The sequence below is a fragment of the Electrophorus electricus genome, chromosome 1, assembly GCF_013358815.1.
Source record: "Electrophorus electricus isolate fEleEle1 chromosome 1, fEleEle1.pri, whole genome shotgun sequence".
NCBI classification, from domain to species: Eukaryota; Metazoa; Chordata; class Actinopteri; order Gymnotiformes; family Gymnotidae; genus Electrophorus; species Electrophorus electricus.
In genome coordinates this window covers 1,210,001-1,230,000 of record NC_049535.1, presented here as the reverse complement: position 1 = coordinate 1,230,000, position 20,000 = coordinate 1,210,001, and the positions used below count along the sequence as shown (strand labels likewise).

The following is a 20,000-nucleotide window of genomic DNA, read 5'->3' as shown; positions in this document are numbered from 1 at the left end:
TCGCCCATTTATGTATTTTTGTTCCTCACTTATTTACCTTCCAAAAACAGAGATTCTTATTTTAGTTCCCTCCACATCACAACACACTTCCGGTGTGTAGCTCATCTGGTGAGAAGATTCCAGAGATCCCAGATTCGCTCTGCTCTTCCTTAATTCTTCCCCTTTTCAGGAAAAGCTTCAGAGCCCTAACGAGCCATGGCTTGATCGGAGGCTGCTGGTTGCCACGGCAGCCCCTTCTGCCAGGGACCTGTGGGTGCCCCTCCACACTGTGTGGACCAGACAGACAGAGAGCAGTGGGAGAAGTTCATCTCGCTATCCAAGCATTAAATAGTCTTAGTGTCCTTTTCCATTTTTTCCTGCCGTAAAAGTGACCTTGTGGAATGCTGAGATGTGCCGATCTGTGCGCGCGCCGCCCGTCGGGGCATAATCACGTGCAGGCATGCCACCTCGGCCTCGGACATATGTTGAGTTTTATTTCATTCTTCTGACATTAATCCGGTCTGCCAGCTGTTGTGCCAGCTGCCTCTCTCTCGTCTAAGAGGAGATTGCAGGTTTGGGGCTCCGTGCGTCTTGGCTTCACATCACATCTCTGCTCACTAAGTTTTGATTGGATTTTTTTTTTTTTTGCTCCACCCCCACCCTTTCCACCAAACACACACACACGCCCCCAGTTTTTAACTCCCTTACCAGGATCCTTGAGTTGGACTCACAATCTTTCAACTTTGTTTAACGTTCTGCGCCCTCTGTCCTGGGGTCTTTATAGCTGGGATGAATGCTCAGAGACTTGTGAGGTTTTCATCTCGAGGTCCTTAACATGCCACTGTTTCTGTATCTGCAGCTGCGCTTTCTGACATCTAGAATTCAGAGCAGTTCTTTCACACACGCTGAAACCCCTGGACAGCAGACAGGGAGACGTAGAGACCCAGACAGACCAAAACACACACCGAAACCCGCACATCCTTATCAAAAACAGGCTACACCTCAGTCACCTCCATCACCTCCATCACCTCAGTCACCTCCACTCTCTGCCACAAGTCCTCTCTCTCTCTCTCTCTCTTTGTCTGTTTTATTCTTCAGTATTTTGGGTTCTTCACACAAGCCATATACTGAGTTTATCTTTAAAAGCCACAGTGGTGGCATGGATATATCTTCCACTGCGTGCGTGCGTGCGAGATGGGGACGGCTCCCCTGTGTCGTCCCCTCCCGATGAACCAGCTCCCCGCTCACGCCGGGCGCGGGATTGACCATGGCTGTGCTGCCACTTCAATAATTCATGTCTGATTAGCGACAGGCGCTGCAGTGAAATGGATCGGCCAAGGGGTCATGTCCCGCCCCACTTGAGAGGTGGAGCCACTCGGGAGTGGTCAATTCATATGCGCTTGACGGACACGTGTTTTGATCGGAGAAGTCAGAGGTCAGGCCGTAGCCTGCGGTCAGTGCTGCGGATTTAACGCCATAACTCTGTGGGATAAGGAGCCTCACCGTTCCAGACACACCCGTTAGCGCTTTACGGTGCGCCTCCCTGTACCTTTGTTGCCTGCGCCTCCGTGCAAAAGGGAGAATTACACTATAGAGCCTGACCTGTTATTACCATGAAATGGTTGGCCTGGAATTACATAGCTGGAAAAGCACAGTGCTAAAGCTGGCAATCTTCCTTATGATGCAACGCCAGAGGAAACTTCACAATAATGTTGGATTTTTTAAAAAATAGTTACACGTGATTGTTTTTTTTTTTAAAGAGAGAGCAAGAGAGAGGGAGACAATTTTAGGGGCGGGGCTTTTCTTCTTCTTTTTTCCCTAACGGGCCCTATTTATAGGAACTGTTGACAAGCCGTGTTGGGCATGGGCTCCAGGTGACTAACAGAGGTGTTCACTAAGTGGAATAATGAACGACATTAGGTGTCAATTAAATCAAGTCTTTGCCAACGTGCAGGTGCTCACAACTATAGTGACACATCTCACGAAGGCAATGCTCCTCAGCCATGCATGCCAACAGGCACATTTGCATATTAAAGAGCTGAAATTATTTAACCGAATCAAAAAAAAAAAATGTAAAAAAAATTCTGGAAATGATGGAGGTTATTAAAAGTGTTGACAGGGAGGTGAGTAATTGGCAGAAATTGAGCGACAAGCCACTGTTGTACATGTTGTTATGATGGATAGAGTTCTTTCTCTTTCTCTCTCTTTTTCTTTTTCTCTTTCTCGTTTTTAATCCCTCTTCCTCTCTCTGTCTGCGTCTCTTGCCACCCGACGCTCCGTTTTTGCGCACGGCATTGTGCGACTGAGCCCGGGTGTGTACCCTATTACGCCTCGATTGCTCCCGTGCAATTAGTGGCCCGTTTTTTCTTGTCTCTTCAATAACGGCGTGATTATGGAGACTTCAGGAGCGCGTGCAGAAGCCGCCCAAGTCAGCAGCTGTTGTCTGTAGGACCGCCGACGCCAGTGACAAAACATGTTTCCTTCTGCCGCTTCACTTTCCTGCCTGCCTCTTGTAATTATTATGCTCTTATTTTGTGTGATGATGGAGTCTTGTTTTAGTGGCTCTGTGATTAAGACATTCAGAAGATTCCCCTCTAACAGTTTTGTGTGTGCCTGCAGTTCTCTCCCGCTCTCTCTCTCTTTTAAAGTCTGTGTGTCTAGTTTGTTTTCATGAGAAGAGGGAAGAGATAGTCTTCTTTAGGGCCCAATTTACTACTGTATCTCTATTGTTCACTAAACGAGAAAAAACCCCAAAAAACATCCGTTCCAAACACAAGGGAGCTTCTCAAATAGCCTTGTTTTCCTGGAGAACTGGAACATAGCTCTTCCCAGTCTCGACTTGATCCAGGTTTCATTCCTGATTCCTCTCTTGAGGGGACCAGCAGGTGCGTTTGTTGGGAGTCTTCCTCTCCGTGTCTGGAAAATGATTCATTTCAGAGACGGGCAGCGTTTCCCGCTAAAACACCAGAGCACACTCAGCCCTGTACTAGAAATCTGCTGTTTGAGAACAGCTGATTCAAAAGGAGAATCCTGTGTCACTTCTGATTGGTTGGATCAAAGACAATCCTGTGCAGAGGAGATTTAAATGGACAGTGTCAGTGGACCATTGATTTGGTAACTGTTTATTTTTGCTGAGACCGTGTTTGGTATTGGCCTCTTCTAGGGTTGCCAGGGAACCATAACTACTCTAATGTTGAAAAGCATCAGAGCGGCCTTGAGAGACGAGACGCTGTCTGGAGTGTTGTTTGTCCCCGAAGCATGAGACACTATCTAGAGTGTGTGTTTGTCCCCGAAACATGAGACACTATCTAGAGTGTGTGTTTGTCCCCGAAACATGAGACACTATCTAGAGTGTGTGTTTGTCCCCGAAACATGAGACACTATCTAGAGTGTGTGTTTGTCCCCGAAGCATGAGACACTATCTAGAGTGTGTGTTTGTCCCCGAAGCATGAGACACTATCTAGAGTGCGTGTTTGTCCCCGAAACATGAGACACTATCTAGAGTGTGTGTTTGTCCACTGAGTCATGAGACACTATCTAGAGTGTGTGTTTGTCCCCGAAGCATGAGACACTATCTAGAGTGTGTGTTTGTCCACTGAGTCATGAGACACTATCTAGAGTGTGTGTTTGTCCACTGAGTCATGAGACACTATCTAAAGTGTGTGTTTGTCCCCGAAGCATGAGACACTATCTAGAGTGTGTCCTTTGTCCCTGAAACATGAGACACCATCTAGAGTGTGTATTTGTCCACTGAGATACGAGACACTATCTGGAGTGTGTTTGTCCACTGAGTCAAGTGACACTATCTAGACTGTGTGTTTGTCCCTGAAACATGAGACACCATCTAGAGTGTGTGTTGACCCCTGAAACATGAGATACCATCTAGAGTGTGTGTTGACCACTGAAACATGGGACCATGGCAGTGTGGGTCTTCAGACAATGGACAATTCATACAGGCCAATCTGGCAGCAGATAGAGGACAATAGCCAATGATGGGAGGGCGTGTGTGGGGAGGAATAGAGTGAAGTGATCTGCCCCACCCCCTTTCTCTCTCTCTCTCTCACTCTCTCTCTCTCTCTCTCCCTCTCTCTCTCTCTCTCTCTCTCTCTCCCTCTCTCTCTCTCTCTCTCTCTCTCTCTCTCACTCTCTCTCTCTTTCACTCTCTCTCTCTCTCTCTCTCTCTCTCTCCCTCTCTCTCCCTCTCTCTCTCTCACTCTCTCCCCCTCTCTCTCTCTCTCCCTCTCTCTCTCTCCCTCTCTCTCTCTCTCTCTCTCTCTCTCTCTCAGAGAGCAGGGACTGATGAGGAGGAAGAGCTGCTTCCTGTAGTGGGGATTACAGGGGCCACGTGGGGCATTGGGCCAGTGGCAGATGTGCTGGCATTACGCCATGGGGCACGACTCATCCACACACACACACACACACACACACACACACTCTTAACATATCTTCTGGGCCATGACAGCTAGAACATCTTTCGCTCCAGAGAGACAGAAAGGCAGAGAGTGAGAGAGAGAGTAAGAGTGAGAGTGAGAGTGAAAGACATCCTGCTACCATCCACAGAAACACTTCCCAGAGCAAGTCTAAACATGACCGTCTCAGGGTTTTTCTGGAATGTTACATAGTAAACATACTATATACCCATAATCCATATTAATGAAATCTTGTACCATAAATTGCTAATTAGAATTTTTATGAACTGCCGCTGATACAGATTGGATTGCTTCTCATTTATATAGAGTAGATTTTAAAATAGATGCTTTTTTTGCGAGGACACGCTGGTTGAACCCCTGAGTTTAGGACAGTGGTAAAAGTTAAAGATCTTTGCTGGGAACAGATTAATGGTGTTTCTTACAGACGGTGAGTTTGTAAGCAGCAGTGGTGTGTATTACACAGCTCACAATAAAAGCTTCATGTTATGATCTGCCTGTCTCCTCAGCTAAATGGCTGGGGACACAGAGGGACAATATTTCATCTTCAAACAAAAAAAAGGGAAAAGTTTGGCACCAGTGAGCAAAAAACGTTTCTGCTTACCTCACTGACATGGCTGTGAGTGTTCCAGTGTTGTGGCTTGTGTTTAACATACGAATCTGGCAGTGGTTTGTACCAGGTGCTGAGATCTGTTTACACCAAACACATCTCGCAGAAACATTGCTTTGTTGAGATTTACGAGCGCACTAACTCCTCCTTTTCGTGCGCATGACGCTCCGTGTGGAATCTGCTTGCTCCCGCTTCACTCTGGGCATTTTTGCACGAGACGCTCCCGATTCCCTGCCCCTCTAAAGACGGGTGTCTACAGCAACAGGCTTAGCGGAGATGGGGCGGGAGATATTGGTTAGCCGCTGCCGCGCGGCACGTCTGGAGTCTGGGGGAGGAGCATTAGGACCCTGCGGCTGGTGGCAAACACAGGGGCCGGCGGCAAAGAAGGCGTCGGATTCACTGGGGGCAGCAGAGGCTGATGCTGTGTGCTCGCTCTCCTGGCACACGCTGTGTTCGGGGCGCCAGGGCCACGTCGGCCTCTAATCCTGTTGTTCTGAGGGCAACAGTCTCGGTCTCGGGCGTGTGACGCACTCGCACCAGAGAACGCCAGGGGCATTTATTCAGACACGCTAGGCTGGCTCTAGGGTGCTGGCATTACCCTAGCCATGGGTATAGGACTCTCTCGCTCTCTCGCTCTCTCTCTCTCCTTTACTCTGCTTTTCTGCTATTGCCAGTAGTTTTGCTCCCTGTCCTGTGAGAAGCTCCACACCAGCAGGGCTCTGCCAAAGCTGTCGTCCCCAGCGCCTGTGCCCTATCTGTGGGATGGACAGTGCTGGAAGAAACCTCTCTGCTCCACTGGGGACCAGTGAGCAGACTGAAACAGCAGACTCGTGTGTGTGTGTGGGGGGGGGGGGGTGTAAATAGGACACAGATAGGAAACGGCCTCATTGTTCTCATTCCAATGTCACCCAGTCTGAATTGGTCCCCCCGAGCCACACGCCCCTTTATCTCTGAGGACGGAGGGCGTGTGGAGATTCGGATGGCCTCGGGGAAACCACAATAAAGCCAGTGGTGTTTTCTTTATTTATCTGCTCCCTCCATCCGTGTGACAGGACCTGGCTCAAACCAACAACACGCTTTTCCCATTTCCACAGCAGTTCCAAAGTGCCAGAGCCTCTGTACCATTCCCATTTCCAAATGGGGATGTAAACGTGTTCGGGAATACATCACATGTGGCACGCTTTTCTGAATGTTGAGAGACAAACAATTCTGGTCGAGGTTCTGTTTGAGTTTTGAAGCTTGGCATCCTTAATATGTTAATGTGACGGGAAGTATGGCCTGGATATTAAGCAGCGTTTCTCCTGGCTTGGAATGCAACATGGGAAGCTGAAGGAAAAATATTCCTGCTCTTATTCATCAGAATTCCTCAGGAGTGTTCTCGCCTTTATAAGGGAACTTTGAGACAAACCATCCAACCCTCATGTTAACCACTTGTTTTCCTAACGTGTCCACATATAGAACTGAACTGGGATGTTCTCACTCAGCACGGTTTCAGTCGTTTTATTCCTCAATGTATTTCATACACACACACGTACACACACATATACACACATACACACGCATACATACACTTACACACACATACTCACACACACATGTACACACACGTATACACACACACACACACACACACACATATACACACATGTACACACATGTACACACACACACACACACACACACACACATACACACATGTACACACACACACACACACACACACACACACATACATACACACACAAACAACTGCACACTGGACATTCTTCACCTCATTCAGGTAAAAAAAAACAACAACAAAACCCCGAAGGGCATTTCTGGCACATTCCAGATATGATGTGTGTGTGGGGGGGGGGGAGGAGTGCAGGGAGTGGTCACTCTCGAGGGAGGCAGAGTGGAGCATAATGGGAGCTGGCACCACATTATCTCCAACAGTTGGTACATTCCTTAATGATCAAGTGCTCTGTGTGCGCTTGCGTGTGTGCGCGTGTGTGTGCGTGTGTGCGCGCGCGCGCGTGTGTGTGTGTGTGTGTGTGTGTGTGTGTGTGTGTGTGTGTGGAGGAGGAGAGAAATATGGGAAAGTCTTCCATAAAGCCTTTGACCCTCTCAGGACGGTGCTCTGTGCTGTAAAAGGAAGTGTCTTTATTTTTTGTCTACTTTTCATCTGAGGGGAAGGGATTTGTGTAGCTGTATGTGTGTGTGTGTGTGTGTGTGTGTGTGTGTGTGTTTTCTTTAAATCTGAGGGGAGTGTGTTGATGAGGACTGGGTCTACCAGAGGAAGCACTTTCACTCAGGGGCAAAAGGCCCACACACACACACACACACACACACAGGCACACAAGCACTCACACACATATGCACTCACCAACACACGCATGCGCTCACACACATGCACACCCATACACATATGCACACACACATGCACTCACACACACACACACACACATTCATGCACACAGAAACCATCTTCACTCTCACATGGGGTCAAAGAAGCAAACTGCGATTCTGTGATTGGAAAACCCAGTAAAGCAGAAGTAATGTCAGAATGAGTCAGAGCACTGATGTCCTGCTGACCAGGCAGAAAGGGAGGACGTTGGGAATCAAACACAGTCCTCTCTTCTCAAAACCTGCCTGAGCCTCTCCTACCACAGGGGTCACCTCAGAGAGAGCCATGCTACCAGAGACCACCTCAGTCAGCTCTGTGCTACCACAGGGGCCACCTCAGAGAGAGCCACGCTACCAGGAACCACCTCAGTGAGCTCTGTGCTACCACAGGGGCCACCTCAGTGAGCTCTGTGCTACCACAGGGGCCTCCTCAGTGAGCTCTGTGCTACCACAGGGGCCTCCTCAGTCAGCTCTGTGCTACCACAGGGGCCATCTCAGAGAGAGCCATGCTACCAGGGACCACCTTAGTGAGCTCTGTGCTACCACAGGGGCCTCCTCAGTGAGCTCTGTGCAACCACAGGGGTCTCCTCAGTGAGCTCTGTGCTACCACAGGGGCCACCTCAGTGTGCTCTGTGCTACCACAGGGGCCTCCTCAGTGAGCTCTGTGCTACCACAGGGGCCATCTCAGAGAGAGCCATGCTACCAGGGACCACCTTAGTGAGCTCTGTGCTACCACAGGGGCCTCCTCAGTGAGCTCTGTGCAACCACAGGGGTCTCCTCAGTGAGCTCTGTGCTACCACAGGGGCCTCCTCAGTGAGCTCTGTGCTACCAGGGACCACCTCAGTGAGCTCTGTGCTACCACAGGGGTCTCCTCAGTAAGCTCTGTGCTACCACAGGGGTCTCCTCAGTGAGCTCTGTGCAACCACAGGGGTCTCCTCAGTAAGCTCTGTGCTACCACAGGGGCCTCCTCAGTGAGCTCTGTGCTACCACAGGGACCTCCTCAGCTCTGTGCTACCAGGAGCCTGTCCATACCTCTCTGTTCTCTGTGCTTTACCTGTGGTACGAGGGTGAAGGGTGATGTCATCCCTGGACATTTACATATTATAATTTCCTCTGATTTGTTCTCCATACACAGGCAGGCATGTTGATATCCATGGACATTTACATATTATAATTTCCTCTGACTCGTTCTTCATACACAGGCAGGCATGTTGATATCCATGGATATTTACATATTATAATTTCCTCTGACTTGGCATGTTGATCATTTCTTTGCTTCTTTTTGTCTGTACTAGAAAAATGCCCCTTTGCATTTAAAACTACATGAAAATGTTCACCACTTGGCAAACGGGGAAACTGCAATGACATCAAATTTAATTTTGTCATCCTGCACTCATAAAGAGCGACGATCCGTTTCAGCTGGAATGCCCTGTGGCATGGACTACCTCATGCTATGACTACAATACCCAGAATGCAACTAGATCAGTAACCGACCTTGCACGAGTGCTCAAGAATTGCGAGCTCTTGTTTGGCGATCGTCTGGCCCCCACCACAAAACCACCCCGCTCCAGGGGCATAAACCCAGGCTCCGCCTTTCTTCTGTCCACCCTGGTTCTTCTGCACAGAACAAACGCTGTTCTTCTGCCCCGTGATGTCATGTGCATGCAGCGTGGTGTGGCGGAACGCTCTTCGCTTGGGGGCAGCTATGCCAGCAGTCCTGGAACGCTGATATGGGAGCAGAAGACGTGGAAGCAGGGGGAGGAGGGGGAGGCGGCCACCTCGTTATCGTCATCGCAGCACGGCTCATCTCTGTCTCCTCTCAGCTCGAGATCTTTGGCCCATGTTAGCTGTAGGAGGCATCGGTGTATGTGAATGCTTGGCTCCGTGTGTGTGTGTGAGCAGTGACCCCGGGCTGTAGCTCACTGGATTCCAGCAATACCTTCCCCTGATTCATTGTCTGCTGGACAAATGTTAATTGTTTTCATCATTACTTGAACCCCCTATGCCCCTCCCACCAAACCCCCTCCCCTCCCCAACCCTTCTGCAGTAGCTCCTCCTTTAATGTCTCTCTGGAGTGTCTGAGCCTCATCACACCTTATCACCAGGCTGGGGGGACATCTGCACACATCCAACAGTCCCAGTCTCGTTAAACCCGCTCAGTACTGCTGGTAGGAGGAAGTGCTGGATGGTGCATCTTGTTTTCAGTGGTTCCCGTGGCTCGGTGTTGATGATGAAGGGAATGACCCTGACGCTGAAGGCGTCGGACCTTTCCGGCGATTATATGAGCCTCTTATGATATAGCAAGTGATGTCAGGACGTTTAATTCAATTATCAACCCCAATGTATTTGTTCTTTAGGAAATTCCAATGCACTTTTTTCGGCTTTAGAAATGTTTTCTAATGAGGTTTGACATTCTGAAGTGTGACACACTCTTATTGTAGCCAGCCAGTTACAGAGAACACAGCCTGCCACATGTGTTGTGGATCAGTGAACACATCCTGCCCCGCGTGTTGCGGAACACACAACACATCCTTCCGGAACACACAGCACATCCTGCTGAGCGTGTTCCGGAATACACGGCACATCCTGCCGCGCGTGTTCCGGAACACACGGCACATCCTGCCGCGCATGTTCCGGAACACACAGCACATCCTGCCGCGCCTGTTCCGGAACACAGAACACATCCTGCCACGCGTGTTCCGGAACACACAGCACATCCTGCCGCGCGTGTTCCGGAACACACAGCACATCCTGCCGCGCGTGTTCCGGAACACACAGCACATCCTGCCGCGCGTGTTCCGGAACACAGGTTTTGAGATGCTTATACCTGTAGCTTTTTGTCCTTTGCAACTCTTTTCTTCTTGATTCTTTTCTTTCTTTCTCGTCTGAAGACTCGTCTAATGGTCTCAAGTCTTTGTTTTGTGTTCCCGTGTGTATCTCTGTGAGTCATTTTCATAACTTCTATGAAAACCTCGATTAATGTCTTCCTTTTATGTCCGTGTCTTTCAGAATCCTCCTGTATGGAAAAACTCCTCTCAAAAGACTGGAAGGAGAAGATGGAGAGACTCAACACGAGCGAACTTTTGGGAGAAATAAAAGGTAAGTGTGTGTGTGTGTGTGTGTGTGTGTGTGCGTATGTGTGTGTGTGTGTGCGTGCGTGCGTGTGTGTGTACTTGTGTGTGTGTGTGTGTGTGTGTGTGTGTGTGTGTGCGCGTGTGTGTGTGTGTGTGTGTGTGTACGTGTGTGTGTTTGTGCAACAAATATGTTTCCATCAAAACTGTGCCCAGCTCCATATTTATCAGGAGTGTTTCTACATGTGTCCCCTGTCTCCAACAGGAGGACTAAGTGGGACTAATAGTACCTCTTCCCTTCGCTGGACGTTTTATCTCTGGTCTCAAGGCTCCAGTCCTCCCGCTGTCTTAGTATCAGGCTCTCTAATAAGTGTTTGTCTAAATGGATTGTGGGGGTTGTATTTTTTGGTCCCATTCGGGGTAAATGTGGCCTCTGTATGAGGAGATGCATGATTCACCTCTGATGGTCAGACACTGAGGTTAAAGTGGGCTTGAAATAAATAGAGGGTAAAGGATAAGAGTCTTTCAATGCTGTGTGTGTGTGTGTGTGTGTGTGTGTGTGTGCGCGTGTGCGCGTGTGCGCATGCGTGTGTGTGTGTGTTTGTGTGTGTGTGTGTGTGTGTGTGCGTGTATGCATGCGAGTGTGCGTGTGTGTGTGTGCGCATGCGTTTGTGTGTGTGTGTGCATGCATGCGCATGCGTGTGTGTGCGGGTGTGCGTATGCATGTGTGTGCATGTGTGTGTGTGTGTGCGCGTGTGTGTGCATATGTGTGTGTGTGTGTGCATGCATGCGAGTATGCGTGTGCGTGTGTGTGTGCGTGTGTGTGTGCGTGTGTGTGCGTGCGTGTGTGTGTGCGTGCGTGTGTGTGTGCGTGCGTGTGTGTGTGTGTGTGCGTGTGTGTGTGTGTGAGTGTGTACATGTGTGTGTGTGTGTGTGCATGCGTTTGTGTGTGTGTACGTGTGTGTGTACGTGTGTGTGTACGTGTGTGCTTAAAAACATTATAGTTTATATCGCAATTTATTCCTGCTAAAGGTGGGGTTTTCTTCCACATTTTCTCTCTCTGTCTCTCTCACTTTCATTTTTCCTGGGCGCAGGTCTTAGCACTGACTGTTACAGATGTGTGTTTATGTTGTAGACTCGGTACCAGCTCTCTGATAACGCTCTGGCACCCACTCCAATACCCCCCTCCCTAATCGCTCTCTCTCTCTCTCTCTCTCTCTCTCTCTCTATCTCTGTCCCTCTCTCTCCCTTTCTCTCTCTCTCTCTCTCTCTCTCTCTCTCTCTCTCTCTGGCACTTGCTTTCTGCTCACACCCTTTTCTTACACCCCAAACACCGGCAACTCCACCCGTTTGTCACATGTCATATGCCTCTTTTCTCTGACTCACCCATGTTTTGATATCTTTCTTTAGAATTGTATTTATTTATTTATGCATTCATCCATTCATTCATTTATTTGTTCGCGTACGTACTTAAGGGAGATGCAGGTGTCAAAGAGAAACCTTTAGAATACCAGATAGCACACGGCAAAGCATCAATATGGCTCTTCTAACTCAGCAGACATTCAGAGCCCAGATCTCGCTGGAGTCCGTTAGCAACACCGATACCATTGGAGAGAAGTGGAGCTGCGCTCCTGTTTCCGGCCAGAACGGACGGAACGTTTGTCCTTGGTTTTAATTCTCGAATTAGACTTACTTCATGTACTAAAAGGGAGTTAAAAAACAAACAAAAAAGTCACACCTTCTAATAAGTGTATTCATGAGCAGTGACCCTAATGAACCGCTCATGTAAATCATGGTGTTGAAGATTCATTGTGCTGGGCCTATTGCTCTCCGTCATAGATCAAAGTGTGGTGGGTACGTGCGAGGGGGGTGATTGAGCCTTTTGAAATGAGATCTTTTTAAATTACAGGGCATTTTTACGTTTGATAAACGACAAGGCGTGAGGTCGCGCTCGGTGGAAGGTGTCGATGTTGCCCCAGAAAGCCCCTCGCACCGCGTACCCCCAGCGAGACTGCGGCCGTCGCGAAGGCAGAAGAGACAGAGCTACTTTTCATATCATACTGGCAGCCTGAGGTTTCTAATTAGCGTGCCATTTCATATGACTGGAGACATTTCAAAGGGCTGCTTTGTGCTCGCCCTTACAAAATGTCTGTGTGGCGCGTTTGAAGTCAGCGCCCGTGTAAGGGTGGGCAATTAAATAGGAAACTCAGGGTTGGAGAAGCACAAGGTCTGGTTAATTAAAACACAAACAAAGGTAACAAGCTGGAAAAGAAGAAAATACGAACACACACACACACGCACGCGTGCACACACACGCACACACACACACGCACACTCACACACACTCACACACACACACACACACACACACACACACACACACACACACAGTTTGATTAAGATCTGAAGTGTGATGATAAATCAGAGACCACGTTAATTGTCGGGTTAAAAAATAAATCAATACAAAGACTGCGTGTCTGTGGGTTCAGATGAATGGCGGCGTGTGCTAGATAAAGGATGACATGGGCTGAAAAGGTGCGGACGTGGGACTGGCCTTGCAGGAAGTGTTCACGCATGCACGCATTCATCTGCCGGCAGTGTGAACTGCACATTCCGACTTTAGCCGTGTTGTTTGACTCGTTGTCCCTGCGTTACAGGGGCAACCCCCCCCCCCCAACAGCTCACTTTTGATGTTCTGTGATAAATGAAAGTGTATGGGGTGTTTTTTCCCCTGAACTGTGAGGAAGGAATGAAATTATCTTCACTTTTCTTCTTCTGCAGCACCACCTTTAGCTGTGTCTCTCTGCAAACGTCTTAACTACTTCCTTTTGCTTTGGTTTTTTCTCATTGACCCCCTCCAACCTCATGAGCCTAGTTGAGGCACCAAGACAGAATTCTGTAAAGAACTATTGTCCATAGACTTACCCAGAAACCCCAAGAATGATCGGAGCAAGTGTGACCCGTGACCCGAGTGCAGGACATGTGCTGCCTTGCCCTGTCTCAACACTGTCTCCCGCTGGGCTGCACGCGAAAACAACAGCCATTTGTTTGAACAGCCATTTGTTTGTCTAGGTGCGTGTCTGGCCACACGGAGCAGCCCGGGTGCGGACGCCGAGCGGGTCATGGGGTTTGCGCGGGCTAGCGACGTCGTGGGCGAAGCATAGGTGCACAGAACAGGGTTGTGGGAACGTGGAGCCGTGCTAAAAGCCCCGCCTACCACGGAGCTGCTGTTGGCTCACTCACACACTGATCAGAGGCACAGTGAGTCGAGGGGGACGCTGGGCAGGGACGTGGAGGCCATGCCTTCCCAGATCGTTTTAGCTCACATGGCGTGGCTGAGTGACATGTTTGTGTTTCTACCTGAGATTCCTAGCTGCCAGCCAGGAGGAGGGGAGAGGGGAGGAGAGGAGGAGAGGGGGGCAGAGGGAGGAGACGAGGAGAGGGGAGGAAAGGAGGGGAGATGAGAGGGAGGAGGAGAGAGGAGAAGGGAGGAGAAGAGAGGAGGAGAGCAGAGGAGAGGAGGAAGGAGGAGAGAGGAGAGGAGGGGAGGAACACGAGAGGCAGAGTGGCTGGCACAAGGCCAAATTCTGAGATTACAGGATAGAGCTAACGAGTAGTGATGTGACTGACGTGTCTGACGCGATGAGCAAAATCTGCACGCTTCCAGTCCGAATTCCTGCCTCTGGCGTTTTCAATAGACATAATAGCCAGCGCAAATCCTGTCTCGTGTCTCACGTCTCCTGTCTCATGTCTCCTGTCTCCTGAAGCATCCGGTTTATGAAGTTTAATTCATCCAACTTCTCGTCTTTTTTTTTTTACAACTATCACCAGGTGGCCACAGTCTGCACCTCCTCGAGTGTTAACCCTAAATGTTTACACTAACCCTACTTTTTGGAGCTCAACAAATATACGTCATATTTAGCCGACGTGCTACTGGCCAACTAAGAATTTTCCCGAGAGCCGTTGCTGTGTGGCGTGCACGTTTGGATAAAATCCATATTTGGATCTATTTTACAGGCTTTCATGTTTTTAGCAGTTATAAATAATGACTGTGTCATGTCTCAATGATCAGTATACAAATTGTTTGTTGGTTTGTCTCATTATGAGGAAGACGAGCACAGATAACCGCCAGCTCGTTAAACGAACGTACGTATGTGTTGCCTGGCGAGCAGCGTTCTGTCACAGGACGTAATCGCCATGCTGAACACACACAGACACACACATACACACACACACACACACTTTACTAGTTTTCCCATTATTTTAATCTATCGCCCTTTTAGTTCCTCGGTGCTGGAGAATCTCAATGAAACTCTACTGAAACTTGAACTGAATGAATAATGGTTAATTATGAATTAAGTGGTGAAATTCGCGAGGAGCTGAGAGAGTACTTTGTTTAAACGTCTTTCAGTAGTGAGGTGTGAGCTGTTGAATTCCTCTTCCTCAATGAGTTGTTGAACTCCGGTTGTTTTAAGCACATAATATCCTTCTCTTTAAAAAAGCAGACGGTTACTTTAACTGAGTCCATACTCTCAAACCCTGTAACAAAAATAGTCAAGTGCTTCCATAAATGACTCCTTCAGTGAGCTGTAGTGCAAGATCTCAACCTGCTCATACCTTTCCTAATCATGTTTCAACCGGCATCTGCGCAACAGGCCTTAGCTGACATTGTGTGATCAGTACATGAGTAGAAGCCAGAGAGAGAGGGAGAGAAGGAAAGAGAGAGAGAGAGAGAGAGAGAGAGAGAGAGAGAGAGAGAGAGAGAGAGAGAGAGAGAGAATTGCTGCTATTGAGATTGATTTGGATGACTTGTACCTGACTGGTGCTGCTGTCATGTGGTCTGTCAGGACCCTGTGTGTCATGTGGTCTGACAGGACCCTGTGTGTCATGTGGTCTGACAGGACCCTGTGTGTCATGTGGTCTGACAGGACCCAGTGTGTCTCAGAGCAGTGATGTATTTAGTTGAAAAAATGATGATACTGTTCACTTTTCTTCTTAATGGCTGCATGTAAACCATGCCAGTCCCTGTCTGACTGATATGGCACGTACTATAAAAAGTAAATTTCACTTTTTTATTTATTGCAAAATATACAAGAAACTCAATCACTATTTTTAGCAGTTATTGAAATGTGTTTCATAGTCTAAAAGACTTTGAAAGACTAAACAAATATTAGTTTTTCTGGGGCAATGAGCTGATATTCGATCTCTGTTGTTATAGCGAGAGAGAGAGAGAAAGAGAGGGAGAGAAAGAGAGAGAGAGAAAGAGAGGGAGAGAAAGAGAGAGAGAAAGAGAGAGAGAGAAAGAGAGAGAGAGAAAGAGAGGGAGACTGAGTGAGAGGCAAAAGAAGAAGGACTGAGAGAGCGCGGCAGGCGCCTCTAGCCACCTCCAGTTCAGAAGTGCCACACTGCTCTTCCCCTCCTCCCTAACGCCTGCTCGCCCTCATGTACCCAAGTGAAATACGAGCTACAGTAAATTATCCTTCTTTGGGTCACATTTGCAAGATGAATGCAGGTTGCCCTCCGTTTCCCTCCTAATGAATTGAGGAATTGAGCGTGTGGTGTTGGAGCGCCAGACAAACACACCTTGTGTTCTGTCCCTCCTGCTCACCTCTGGTGGTAGTGAAAGCCCTCATGAACAGGAGTGGTGAGGGGAAGATGGCAGAATACACACACACACACACTCAGACTGTTCTGTTCTGGCCATAAGAAAAACTTTCCCCTGGCCTCTGTGCTACACTAAGCACACAGGGCTACACTCGAATACACTGGGAACATTGGGATACATTGGGCACACTAGGCACACTGGGATACACTAGGCACACTGGGTCCACTGGGATACACTGGGATACATTGGGCACACTGGGTACACTGGGATACACTAGGTACACTGGGATACACTGGGATACATTGGGCACACTGGGAACACTGGGATACATTGGGCACACTGGGTACACTGGGATACACTGGGATACACTAGTCACACTGGGTACACTGGGATACACTGGGATACATTGGGCACACTGGGTACACTGGGATACACTGGGATACACTAGGCACACTGGGTACATTGGGATACACTGGGATACATTGGGCACACTGGGATACACTGGGATACACTAGGCACACTGGGTACACTGGGATACATTGGGCACACTGGGTACACTGAGCGCATTGCACACTGGGATACACTGGGTACACTGGGATACACTGGGCACACTGGGATACACTGGGCACATGGCACACTGGGATACACTGGGCACACTGGGATACACTGGGCACATGGCACACTGGGATACACTGGGCACACTGGGATACACTGGGCACGTGCTTAAGATTTTTTCTTTTCAAATCTTTTCGTTTGTCAGGCACATCCAAGGTGCCACGTGTTGCTCCATCTGCGTCTGCTTTCTCTCTCACTTCTCTGGTGAAACTCAATCATTTAATCGCGTGTGCCAAAGTCTGGGCAGACAAGTGGATTAACCCCTTGTGTTACAGCACTGGCGTTTGCCAGACTCTTCCCCTCACAGGTGTGTGGAGGTGAGGTGTGGTGTGTGGTGGTCTGGGGTGCTTTAGGGAATGTCACAGCAGTCCCAGAGTGGTGTCCTAATGGAGACCGCCCTTCCACTGTATCCCAGAGAGAGAAAAGACAGGAGAAAGGATGACCAGTCAAGCCTGAGCCCCTGACAGAAGGTTACAAGGTCACAAGGTCACAAACGCCTCCTTTCCACCGCAGCTTGGAATCTCACAAGATCCAGACTCCTCAACCTTTAACCTTTAGTTACAGTCGTGTAGTGTTTGCTGCTCCTTAGTCTCTACAACAGATAAAGATCAAGGTGGGGACAGTCAGACAAGAGGACATGAGGAAGCCTTCTCTTCACTGTCCAGAAGTTTGAACAGTGGTCAGGTCTGTCTGTGGCCTCATGGGAAGGCAGGAAGAGACACTGATGTTCCAGTTAGAGATGAGTCAGCATGTTTACAAGCGCTCAGGCCCTGACCCCAACCACACTGCTGACCAGAACACCCACGTCATCAGAGTATAAGAGCTTCGACTGAACTCAGGCACCAGTAGATTCCCACCATTCTCAGCAGATCGCCAACAGGATCAGTAGATCACCACTGCAGATCAGCAGATCTCCACCACAGATCAGTAGATCACCACCACAGAACAGCAGATCACCACCACAGAACAGCAGATCACCACCACAGATCAGTCGATCACCACTGGGATCAGCAGATCGCCACTGCAGATCAGTAGATCACCACCACAGGTCAGAAGATCACCACCACAGATCAGCAGATTGCCACCACAGATCAGTAGATCACCACCAGGATCAGCAGATCGCCACCGTGATCAGTAGATCACCACCACAGATCAGTAGATTACCCCCAGACGGTGAAAGGCCTCGTTTAGCTCCAGTGTGCAGACAAGCCTGTTCCAGGGTGGCTTTGCTGACCTTGGGTGTCAGCCAGGAGTTGTTTACATGCATTAAAAAACAACACGACATATGTAAGCATGTGCACTGCATTATGACATGTTCACAGACTCCTAGTTCAGATCCTTCTGCGCACACACACACACACTCATAGACATGGCTAAGGTACTCAAGCTTCACTGTCTGTCAATAGATTTAAAAAACAAACAAACAAACAAATAAACAGAAAGAAACAAACCAAAGTTGGGTTGTCACTCTCGCCCTCTGTTGCGCTGGGGTGGGGCCGTTATTCTCCTGGAACGTTTCTTCCAGGAGCTCTGGCGCTCCTTCCTGATGGCTCCAGGAAGTTGACTGCATGTGGCAGCAGGTTTGTGCTCATGCCTTCATGCCTGTTAACGCAGTTTGATCGACAGGATCTATGTGGAGCCTTCAGATAGCTGTCGCCTGTATCGTCTCACCTCAGGAGGGAAGGAGATGGTACATCTCCACTGCACAGTGTGAATATGTGCTGATGTTCCACTGCAATGTCAGTGTGTCCTGATATCTCCAGTGCACAGACTTGCAGTGTGTGTGTGTGTGTGTGTGTGTGTGTGTGTGTGTGTGTGTGTGTGTGTGTGTGTGTGCCTTGCTCATTCTGCAGTCTTCATAATAAATATTAACTCTTTAGGATTTTTCCCTGTTTAAAGACAATTGTTACTTTATTTCTGGAGGGTGCAGACGATTCAATTCAAAATGCAAAACTGAAGTGAATAATATACTTAATAATAAACTATATGTGCTGTTTGTTTTGTGCGCAGTGACACTGTTGCTGTCATGTTCTGACCCACGGGTCGGCACTACATTACTGCGGAAGCGTCCTCGGCAGCAGGCTGTGATGTCTTTGCGGCACCTAATCATCCGTCGCAGGCACACACCAGCAATGTGCAGCGTGCGTCTGGCCGTGGCCCCCGGGACACGTCCCTCTTTCCTTAGGAAGAGCTTCCAGCATACGGGAGCCTGCACAATAGACAACTGAGCGGGAGACAAAGAAATTCCAGTGCTGGGACGTTTGAGCGAGGAAAAAAAGTCATTCGCATTTAGACCTACTGGCTCAGCTGTCCTAACCAAAGTCTGGCATGAGAAGAGGGCTCTTGGGATCTTTCTTCCTCTCTGGCCACTCACGTCTCTCTCTCTCGCTCGCCTTTTTGTTCCCTTTTTGTCCTTTCTTTCTCATGGGTGTCTGAAGCTTTTATCGCTGGCATTCGCTGGACTTGTAAGCTGCCTTCCCATGTTCCGGCTTCGGGAATCAGAGCTCAAATTAGGGGTGTGCTTGATTAGACGGCGCAGAGCGGAGGGGGTGCGGCGGGCTTGGGAGAATAGCTGCTGGACAGAACAAATCGCACCCACACAAAGTGTCTTTTATCCTTGGGTCCTGCTATTCTCATCACCCCCCCACTCTCTCCCTGTGGTCTCTGTTGTTTTGGTCTGTCGTCACACAGCTCACAGTCATCTGGGACTCTGGCCCTGCAGACTGCGTGAGGGGTGGGACACAGCGTTAGCTAACCATCTCCCAGAGTGCTTCTGTTGTCTTTAACATTTTTTTCTTTCTTTTTTGTCTCTACACAAGCCTGTTCCCTGTGTGAACCTTGGGTGCAGAGAGCTCTCCTTTTGTGAGACTTTACCGGCTTCTAGAAGGATCCGCTCACTAGTTCACATTTTTCACTCGCTCTCACATCGATGCATCTTGCTGTTCTTTCAACTTCTCCGTCATATGCGTGTCGTTAGTCAACTTGAGCGACCTTTAACCTCTTACAGGCCGTTACAGACATCCTGCCAGTGGGCCATTTGCGTGCGCAAATGTGTGTGTGTGTGTGTGTGTGTGTGTGTGTGTGCGTGTGCGAGGACGCATCCTGACCAGGCTGTCTCCTTTAGGAACAGTGACAGAGGAGAATCCTTTATTAGTATGCTTGGACCCACCACTGTTCGAAGCTGTACCATGTGATCTGGTAGCGTCTTTTCCGGCAGACTGGGGTCTGACCCCCCCCCCCCCCCCCCCGGACTCGCCATGCGGTCTTGTCTAATAAAACTTTTAACAGTATTTTAAAAGTGATCCATA

At 48.9% G+C, this 20,000-nt stretch overlaps 1 protein-coding gene across 13 annotated transcripts in view; it reads left to right on the top strand.

Moving 5' to 3' along the window:
- sox6 (SRY-box transcription factor 6) overlaps positions 1-20,000 on the top strand; it is a 163,669-nt gene that overhangs the window by 72,493 nt on the left and 71,176 nt on the right. For all 13 annotated transcript variants that reach the window (XM_035531268.1, XM_035531260.1, XM_035531266.1 and 10 more), the window contains one exon: positions 10,411-10,500. In XM_035531268.1, coding sequence (XP_035387161.1) covers positions 10,411-10,500 — 90 coding nt within the window. The remainder of the gene's footprint in view (positions 1-10,410; positions 10,501-20,000) is intronic.